The following is an 11,299-nucleotide window of genomic DNA, read 5'->3' on the forward strand; positions in this document are numbered from 1 at the left end:
AATAAATTTATCAATACATTTTTCCACACTCTAAGTCAGAAACTTTAACTTTTTACTCACTAAAAGAGAATTTATATATTAATACTTTATGAAACAATATTTTAACCTTAATTTTAATGGAAAAAAATTGTCTTTACAGAAAAAAATAATGATCAAGATTGCAAAAAAAAAATTAGAATTATGTTCCACTTATATGTGGTAGGTAAAAGTTAATTAATTTCATTTTTCTAGAAATATGAAAAGGACAAATACTCCTCCTCCCAAACTGCTTTGAAGTATATCATGGAAAATAAGTTAAGCCCTTTTTTAGTTACAGTATTTATTTCTGAAAACATATAAAATTAAAAATTATTTTGGTTCAACATGTTTTTTATATTTGTATTGACCAATAGGTTCAAGGATTTTGCATGACTAGCAATGAACTTAGACTAAATTATACCATAATTGACCTATTAAGCTCCAAAAATTATATAACCAGCAATGTTAACTTCAGACTACATAAAAAAGAGAATTTGATTATAACATGCTTCAGAATTGCCGATTAACTCATAACAAGTCAACTTTGCTAATGGTTCCATATTGCTCACAGTAATCAGACTCATCATCACATCTTTGAGAAGTATCCTCCAGAAGGATCAAGGAAAAATGTGGAGTGACTCAACAACTATACAATAACAGTAACTCAACAACAAAGGATCTTCAACAAAAATAATTAACACATCAACAGGAGCATTATATTCCTTAATAACTTCAGATTATTTCTTCTGGAATGAATTTCATTCTCATATTATAAATGATAAGTGAAATGGCACAGAGGTAAGGTGCAGTGCTACTAACTCCAAGGAACTGGGTTCAAATCCGGCTGTGGCAGATAATTATTTGTTCTGCTACTGTAGCCATGAGTCAGCCCTGTGAGTTCTAGAGCCCTCCAGAGGTTCACCCAGCCTCATAAAAGGGTACCCTACCCTTAAATGGGGAAAAATCTTGAATTTTGTGTTATCTTAAAAATCACCTTCTTAAATGATCACTGTTCTAAGAACAGTACATCCTTGTACTGTTCTTAGAACAGTACTGAACTCCTGACACATTATGGGTTGTATCACCTCACATTATTATTATTAATATTATTTATTCAACTTTATTTAATTAACTTCTTTGTTTCTCAAATTAATCTTTATATTTATTAATGATAGTTATAAAAAAAGCAATAATCAAATAGTTTTGTATAGTTATAGGGCAATGATAACCACCGGTAGTTTTTGCCTAGAATTTAAATAATAAAATAAAATGACAATTCTCAAGACATTATATTGAACACGATGAAGCTAAAATTAGCAATTCATACTGAGATATTGAAACTTTCCAGTATAGTCAATAGAAAAAATAAAACAAAAGTAATAATTAATATTAGTTAAAAAAAAAAATCAAAACTAAAACACTCAACATATTATATTATCTAGCAACATAATAACCAGTGATTACATACTCATTAGTTTTTAGTATGAAATAAATTCATCAAAATGAGGAGTAAAGGAATATTACTCATTTTTAACATGCTTTATTTGACCATGAATGTTAAAAAAAATAATACAAAAATAGACATTATATAACAACAAAATATATAATGTTAGTTTTCCTTAAGGTGTGTTCTTTGTGTATTGCAGCAACCCCCTCCAAAAAAATCACTTTTGCAAGCGAGAAATAATAAGTTGTTCCAATTTGATGGTATCTTCAGCAAACTTCCTAATAACTTCTGACAGTTTATCTGTAGCCATCTGATCTTCATTCAAAAGCCAACGGAATTTAGGTTCATCTAGTTCTATTTTAGATAGGTTTAGTTCTGATGCTAAATAAAATAAAAATAACACTTAGTATTCAACAAATTTTCATGCATATTAAATTAAATCATTGGTTATTATATGCTTAAAAAAATATAAAGATGGGTACACGCTCGAACAGAGCAGTTCAAGAGCAACTCAAACAACAATGTTTACAAGTATGTACAGGAAGTATTGATACATATGTGTACAGGAAGCACATATGCTGATGCACAGAGTAGCATGAAGCTGAGTTTCTAGGACAAATACAATGTGATAATCAGAATCAGAATATAAAAAAACAAAAAACAAATGGAGAGATCATCATGTTTTTGATAACTGATATTTTGATTGTAATTTAAATACAGATTCTTAATATCCTCCTTATCAGCATTCTGGATCATATAAAACTCAAGGGGAGGCTCACTGTATTAATGTTTAAATTAACAGCTCGATCAGTATGTACCCACCTCAATAACAATTAAAACCATATCATGCAAAGCAGCATTTAACTAGAAAAAGTAACAGTTGCAAAACTTACAAATATAATATAAAATAATAAATAATCAAACCTTTAATTGGATCTAACATCCTTTTAATGCCTTCTGAATCATTTTCTAGATCAGATAATAATTTAGGGCTGATCGTCAAAAGATCACATCCGGCCAAAGCTTTGATTTCACCTGTAAATAACAAGCATTCCTAGAATTATAAATTCAGTACATAAGACACAAGCATACATTCATCCAAGCATGGTGCCACACATAATCATTTCTATTGAAATAAAAAATTACATTTGCAATGATTTTGATTTCATGATTAAATTACACCACTTAGTAAAATATAAAGTTACATTATTGGTTTACTTTCTATGTATATACTAGTTATAAGAAATTCTAGCTAGTGATTGGTCAAATGCAGAGAAAAACATAGATTATTGTTTCTTAATACATATGATACATTACATAACTGGTACTAGTAAGGTAAATGGGCCCTTCAGCCCTTTTTATTTATCCTTTCTGGGTAAATCTTGTCGGAATGACATAAATCAGAGTGGGAGTTCCCAAAATCAATTCTTGACAGCATTTTAAAATAATTATAATTGACCTAGATGGGAAAAGAACCCACAGCTTCCTAAACCAAAGACTGTGGGACCCTCATCTCAACATTAGGGTGGCCCTTAAAAAGCTGACATTAAAGATTTATCTGATACCCCTCTAATTTCTATGACATAAAAAGGACTTCCATCAAAATTTCACATTTTTTAAAATTCATCTTCATTCCTCGTTTTAATAATAATAATCATTACAAGTTATTTCAATCATTGCAAGTTGTAAGTTCAATCATTACTACTAATGTCTGAAAATATTTAGACAAAACATATTAAAAGTATACATAAAAATATTTATAGATAAAGAAATACATGAACCAATCTGAAATTTCAAAAAAAATTCATGAGTATGAAGTAAAAGAATACCTATATTACGAAATGACGCTCCCATCACTGCTGTTTTATACCCAAACTTCTTATAATAATTATAAATTTCAGTGACTGACTTAACTCCAGGATCATCCAGTGGTTCATAGGACTTCTTTCCAGTATTATTAACATACCTACACATTTAAATATATCAGAAATAAAGTAAAACACTAATCTAATAATTTATTTAAATTATTATAATTTCAAAAATATTTGTATGTAATGATGTAAAAACTAGAAAGGCATGATAACTAATAACTATACATAAAGAAAATACATACCAATCTAATATACGCCCCACAAAAGGTGAAATAAGAGTGACTTTGGCTTCAGCACAAGCAACAGCTTGGCAGAAAGAAAACAGCAATGTTAAATTGCAATGTATTCCGTATTCTTCTTCCAATATTCTAAAAAAAGAGGGTTATATAAGTAAAACAAACATAAAAATAAAAAATAAGTACATAATTTTCAATAACATCCTAATCACACTCATTCAGTTTTCTAAGCAAAGGAAGAACATAAAATAAATAATAAAAATAAAATATAATCTTTAAAAAACATACAATTAATCAAACATATCAACAGTAAAAAATAAAAACAGCTCACCTTGCAGCTTGAATACCTTCCCAAGTTGAAGCGAGTTTAATCAAAACACGTTCTTTGCTTATACCATGCTCTTCATATAATTTAATATACTTCTTCGCCTTTTCTACACTTCCAGTAACGTTAAATGAAAGTCTACAAAAGAAAAAAATGAACAAAATAATAATACCAAATATAAGGCTCCTAAAACTTTTGACTGGAAATAAAATTATTCTTCAACAAACACATAGGTTTCACTAATATTTTGACTTAAAAAGGGTTTCAAATAAGTAATCTAGTAGCTGTTCATATTCATTTTATTTTATCAATAGTTAGGTTATTTAGGCTTATAAGTAATAAAAACAAAATTTACAAAGAACAGGTCTACTGAATGAACACACTATTTAATGAAACTCGTAATATTCAGTAGGTAAACAACACAAACAAAAATACAAAATTTAATGCACATACCTAGCATCTACTTCTGTTGACACTCTTCCAGGAATTATGTTCAAAATTGAAGTTCCAAAGAGAACTAATAACTTATCCATAGCAGTTTCAACCTGACTTTCTATAGACCTGAAAAAAATAAATAAATAATTGGTGGGCAATACACCAAAAGAATGAAAATAACAGAATAAAGCCAAACATATTCTATAAATCTTTCAAAGATAATGATCAGTATGTTAACAACTAAAACCGTATTAAATACTGATAGTCTTCTACTATTCCTGCAAAGTTCTTCATTGAAGATTTTATAAGTGTGTATGTGTCTTTTAAAGCAGCTTTTTCACATAACTTTAAGGTCACACAGAAAAAAAATGTAAGCAAGTTTTCAAAATATTACTTATAGCTCAGTCAAATTAGACTTTTGGAACTCAGACATACTAGAAATGATTTTGATCCACTATTGGCATTCCCAGTAATATCAATATAATTTTTTCATTGTTTCTAAGTGCAACCAAACTTTAAAAAGCAGAATTTTGGCACTGTTTTGTTTTTGGTTTGTAACATCTGAAATTTACACCACTCAGAAAATTTGTCTCTTTACGTTAAAGAGAATTAAATCATGTGTCGAATAATCTCTTTAAACATTAAATTTGGTCCAGCAGTTTGGTTAAAATTAGTATTCAAATCAAGGCAAATTTTGACTGAAAAATATGGCACCTTCAGTACAACATTGAGGACTATTCTGTAGTTCTGTGGTTTCCTAAACTTCTTTCACTGTGGCACCTTTCTCGGGCTAATAAAATTTTGCAACACCTATGTCAAACTAAAAACAAATTTTTGGCTCAATTATTCTTAGATCGATTTAATAGTAGAAAAAGAATAAAAAACAGTGGAAAGTAAACTTTGGAATGCACTGTATATTTCCTATTTTAGTTATATATATTTTCTTTAAATTACAGTTTGCGAAACACTGATTTATTTTTATCACATACAACCTTAAAATCACTTCATTTTATTCAATGATATTTTCATGCAATTTAATTGTATCATGGAACTTGAAAGCAAAATGTTAAAGTTAATCCACATTAGGAAGTAGCCAGCATTGAACCAAATATATTAAAAAGTGAAGATAATATGAGTGGATTTTTTTTTCTAAGTCATACTTTAGTCCAAATGATTCTTTTTCTTTTATTTCACCCAGTAGTACAGTACCTTATCAGTATAGGGGACCAAATGATTCTGCTAAGAATAACTTATCGATTGGACAAAATTGTTTGTATAATGTAAGTGGTTGTAGTGATTGAGCACAATACTATTCACTATTTTTTTTTTCAATATTTATATAATAATAACGTGGGCAGGATATGTTGCACGAATGAGTACCAGTGAAATGCCTAAAAGAGTCATGGAAGAAGAAATGTATTGTCCAAGAAGAGTCGGACGGTCCAAGCTCCGGTGGATGGATGGCATGGTACAAGACGTACAAGACCTGCTTGGAGTTTGAAATTGCAAGGCAGCAGCCCAAAACCGATCCAAATGGCGGAGGCTCATAGAGGAGGACCCATCGCAGGGTTGTAGCGCCTACTGATAGATATATAATAATAACAGTGGTCAAATAGGTTTATTATTATTACGACTCTAATAAAGCAATATAATTAGATGATAATCAAATAAATAAAAAGTTAAACAAATAATATTTACTTTGGATCGCCATTCTTAACACCATAGGACACAGCTTCTTGTAGTAAATTTTCATACTCAGGAAGTTTAGCAGCAGCCAAAATAAGTGACGGATTAGTAGTAGCATCAGTAGGATTATAAATCTTCATTGCTGTAATAAAAAAATTAATATATATTTTTAAACTTTTCTTCTCTAAGAATTATGATTAGCAATAAAGAAAATTCATCTGAAGAGAAAACCAAAGGAAATATTAATATAACAGCATATGAAAGTTTTATATTAAATTACAATAAACTGTAATTGGAACAGAAACATTTAAAATTGTTGGAGGAATACAAAATCTACAAATGCAATCGATTCACAATGGGATAGAATTGAAATTGACATATTACTAGAAACTTAATCATGGAATGAAAAATGACTAGTCAACCTAATATACACAACATAAATAAGGAAGATGAATCAAAATGTAGCCCCTCGAAAGAAAAATAATAGCGCAACCCTAACAATAAAATAGTAATTTGATTTAAATATGTTGTCAATATATACCATTTTTCTCAAGAAGTTCGATCATCTTAAGAAAAAACACAAATGAATTCATCGATATCTATGAAGATACAAAAGCATTGGCTCAAAAGAAATTATTTAAATTAAATATTCAGTTAATAAATATATCACTGTCAATGTTATACTGTCTAAAATTTTATTCAGTTTTATATATTTTTCTTTACTTAATGTAAATGGTACTAGCGATAATAGGGGAACTAGTCTGACAATTGGCCCTAGTTTTCTTATTTGCCAACCCTTGGCAGCTACCTAGAGGTTGCCACCTCATACAACTCAAAGTGGGATTGTTGAAGGTTCATTTCTTAAGCAACCGCCAAGAAATAATTATTGACAGCCTCAGGTGAGAATCGAACTTACACCTCTTCGAACCAGGCACTCAGGAGCCCTTGATCCAATGTGCTAATACATGGTCTCTTATCAGATGTAGGTATAATAATTGTCCTATAATTTAAATTTAAATACTCTATATATATATATATATTTATTTATGATGGTTCTTAATTTTTTTTAGAAACCAAGCAAATACTTTATTAATTGATGGTATTTCCTAATTTTCAAGATACTACCACTACATTTCCTGCATCTATAAATATATAGATGCAGGAAATGTATGGAAACATGACACACCATTTCTACTTCAAGGCCAAAAATTTTACTATGTTAGATCAATAAATATTTCAATGGATTTTCATGAATAATCATTATCCAGGAAAAATTAAGATAAATAATAAACAATGCAGGAAGAATCATAATGGATGGGTCCATTGATTCAGTTTTTTTTTTACATATAATGAATCATAATATTAACTCGATAATTTTCTTTCTGTATAAATAAAAAATTTCTTTTGTTTAATGAACTAAATACTATAATATACACCATCAATTTACTGAAAAATATTTAAGATAATGCTAAGGAATGGTTACATGAAGACTCAAAATATACATCTAAAAACAATACTTTTTACTTCAATTAACTGGTCATTAGGAATTGGGACAGTTTTTTACTACTAACTAAAAAGAAAGGAAAACAGAAAAAAGTATTCCACAAAAAAAGAATTGGGCAATTTTCAGTTTACAATAACAGTTTTAATAAAATATTCCTAATAAACACATTTTCAGGAACTTTAATATTAAAAATTACCATTAATATCTCCAGTATCAGCCACAACCGTGGTCAAAGCTTTTAACTGCTCTAGGGAATTGGATTTAGACATGTTAAAACAATTTCACAAGACACACCAAGAATAACAGCAAGACACCAAATGATACTGCCGGCTCACGAATCACGCGAACTGCACTTGTTAGATAACCTGCTGAAATAACTGATAACCCACTGATAACAGCCAAAACTTCGTGATTATCGTAGATTGCTTAACTTTTTCTTGATTTCTATATTTTTCTCAGAAATTTATATATCTATCTATGTATATGTATGTGTGTGTGTATATATATATAAATATATATATAAAAAGGTACTAGTGTACAAAATTAGCTCAAGCGGCGGAAACTTCCTACACTTGTACTGAACGCTATAAGTATAGACCCGATCCCCACCAAAAAAGAATAATAGATTTGTTCTAATGACCACTTTTGACTGCAAAAAAAAAAACAATAGCATGTGCAGTACAAATTTCCTTTCTTACGCCGGCCCAAAACTCCCGTTGGAGTCCTTCACTGTACATATTTCCTGTTTCGACAATTCCAGTAGCAATAATCAAACTGTTGGACCATTGTTCCGAAAAATCGTTTCTAACGATCGGAACAGTCCCAGGATTTGAGTGAAGACTGGTTTGAATGTTCTGAACAAGACATCGTTCGAAGTACATTAATTTTGAACCAGGTGCTACAAAGTTCCGGATTCATCGTTGAAACGAACCAATTTCCAATAATATTATTCCTTTTGAGGAAGAGTAGAGAACGAAAGTCGAGAGCTGCGTTCTAATTAAATCAGTAACAACAGTGCTAGAGGACGGCATGTCCCGTGCATGCAGATGTGAAGGTCTCAAAGTGCTTGGTTAGGAACATAGGGGGTTCGAACCCCATCTGGGTCAGCCAATATTTACTTTCCAGAGGCCCCGGAAAATAAATCTTGACAGGCCCACTCTGGGCTGGTTTTAAGTGAAAAACTTAAGCCATTCTTTTAATTCAAGCCTTCTAATTCTTATTGTCATTGCAATTACTTTTTTCCCACCATTTAAAACCGTAAATATGTAATTACCTTTTTTTTTGTACATACATTTGAGTATCCTCGTCAGGGCGTTTGCCGTTTTGATTTAGCAGACTGTTTACCTACCAATAATTAAAACCGAGAAAATTATTAGCCCCCAGAATTTGTTACATCAAAAAATCACTTACATAAATTCGTTTTAAAACTAAATTATCTTTATAATTCCTTCATTAACAATCCCACTTTGAATCATAAAATCCAGAACTAAGTGTTACGGAGGAGAACTGAAATAGGTAAAAAAGTTTTTCACTGCCAAAAGGAATTTCATTCACTATAACTAAGACATCCTGGCAGACCCCGAAGGGCTTTAGAGGAGACCTTATTTAAGCCTCATCTCGACAGAGGTATTATATACTCCCAGCGAACCTTGACGTCGAGAAGTGTTCAAATAGCAATTTAATTTTTACTCGTCCTGGACGTCTCAGTGAATTACTTTTATGGATCATGTATACAATAATTTAAGATTCAAAATAGTACGCAATTTTACATACATTGTGACATTAAATAACATTGTCTGGTCTATCCTAAAGTGAGTCGATGAGCTTCGACGATCCTCCTCCGAGGGGTCGTTGCTCTACGTCGTTACGCGTTGATAATACAATGGGGTAACGCAAGAGCTCGAGCGCGACTGTGGGCCATTACAGCACAATATGCTATCGTGCTATTGTTGCTGTACGCTAACAAGATGTTTTTTTATGTTATTAGCCTCGATATCCAGGACAAGTTACTCCTTAGCTTCTCCCCGTCCCAGCGAACTTGTAAATAATACCGATTTTTTGTGCCAACTCATATTATTTATGAAATAATATAAAAATAATATTGTATACAAGTGGTTGCGGGGAAACTGACATTCTTAGGGTCCCTGTGCCTAGATGTTTGAGAAATGGTGTTCTATACATCAGGACCTGTCCGTTTCCTACTTCAGGTATCCCGAGTGTATATTTAAATGTTAAATTAAAATTATTGTGTGAAACAAAGGGAGTGTTGAAAATGTGAGACCTGTCAGTAAAACATACATATATTTTCTCTTGAGTTCAAATATTAATTCCCTGGAGGGGCATATCGCGTTAGTTTAAATATATATTTCAATAACATAATATAAGACAGAGCATACTTGGGGTCTCATAGGAATAATGGCTTATCTGATGTGTGACGTCTTCTAGCTGCGTTCCGGTGACGGTTCAGCAGATGGCGAAATGGTAAAAACAATCTATCCTCGCCTGGTGTCTGAAAGACGTGTTCCTCTCCCTGTGGCTGGCTAACGTGTCCTGGACTCTGGCGTGATGGTAGTGGCAGGCCAGGTCCTAGCTTGCATGGTGCATAGGCTGGGGCGGCATTGCAGTCGCGGCGTCTTCGGGGTCTTCCGGTGTCCGCGGCAAGGGGGGCATCAGAAAATGAGACCCCAGACCCCGACTTTATATAAATTGAAAAAAGAACCGAAAAATTCGGATTACTAAAATCCGACAGGTGTTTACCCTTGCACTTAACACACTCTGACTCTAAATGAAAATAATTTTTTGTATACCGTATCTTTGGCAGTTTGGACACACTGAGATATTTTTTATGTTAGGCTCTACTGTAACTATTGCAGAAAATAAATTATAAATTTAAAAATGTCTTCTGCCTTTTCATTATTTTCAGTTATGCTACAGGGGGACTTTCTTAATAATCACGTTTAAATGTTTATTTTCATCTGTATATAAAGTATGGTACTTTATTTTTTATTCACCGTAGTATTTGATCATTGTTCTATAGTTTTCTATGGTTTATAGAATAATTTTTGAGATATTGCCGCTTAATTCCGTTGGTAAAGAGTCCGATGCACAATGCATTTAGGTCGTTCTGTGGAAGTTTATCGTTAGTAGCGTTATATAAAAATATTGGAGACATTTTTATAGTATTTGATTTAGTAATATTCAGGTTATTATTATCGCTAATACTTGCTATAGGCTTATCAGTCGAGAGGTCAACTTTAGCGAAATGAGTAAATCTATAGCTTACTTTTACTTTTGGTTGAATGATTTCTTGATAATACTTTCCTATTTTCTTAACTGGTGATATAGATTGAGGTGAATCGATGGATTCTTTTTTTCGAGTTGACTTCCTCTGTATGTAGGTCTTCATCGGTTTTCTCCGGGAGCTTTTAGAATAAACCGGGTGAATCAGTTAATTTATCGCCAAGATAGAAAAAACTATATTAAACACTAAAATAGCCAAAAAAATAAGTCCCAGTATCACGCCTCAGTACAACCGCACTGTATGAAACTAAGAAGCCAATTGAAAGATAAAAGTTAATTGGGGATTTCAGACTTCAGTTGTCAATGAATGCAATAAAAGCTCTTCAGCACCACAATCTGAATTAGAACCCGGACTTAGATCTAATATACAGTTTTATTTGCAAATCATTCCTTTAGAGTAATTCATTAACAAACGAAACAAAATAAAATACATCCACATACAAGACGAGAGCCGCCAGTTTGTTGTAATTCAATTGG

General features: G+C 31.5%; 1 protein-coding gene across 1 annotated transcript; it reads right to left on the bottom strand.

Moving 5' to 3' along the window:
- Positions 1-1,542: 1,542 nt before the first annotated feature.
- On the bottom strand, positions 1,543-7,886 carry LOC106685323 (transaldolase). Its single transcript, XM_014427921.3, has 8 exons — positions 7,719-7,886; positions 6,031-6,160; positions 4,351-4,458; positions 3,904-4,035; positions 3,579-3,704; positions 3,295-3,431; positions 2,390-2,500; positions 1,543-1,846 (listed from the first exon to the last, which is right to left on the bottom strand). Exons 1-8 carry the CDS (start codon positions 7,789-7,791, stop codon positions 1,683-1,685), a joined length of 981 nt encoding a protein of 326 aa, XP_014283407.1. The 5' UTR covers positions 7,792-7,886; the 3' UTR covers positions 1,543-1,682.
- Positions 7,887-11,299: the final 3,413 nt, after the last annotated feature.

This window comes from Halyomorpha halys, unplaced genomic scaffold, assembly GCF_000696795.3.
Source record: "Halyomorpha halys isolate HHAL.00 unplaced genomic scaffold, Hhal_1.1 Scaffold680.1, whole genome shotgun sequence".
In the NCBI taxonomy this organism is placed as follows: domain Eukaryota; kingdom Metazoa; phylum Arthropoda; class Insecta; order Hemiptera; family Pentatomidae; genus Halyomorpha; species Halyomorpha halys.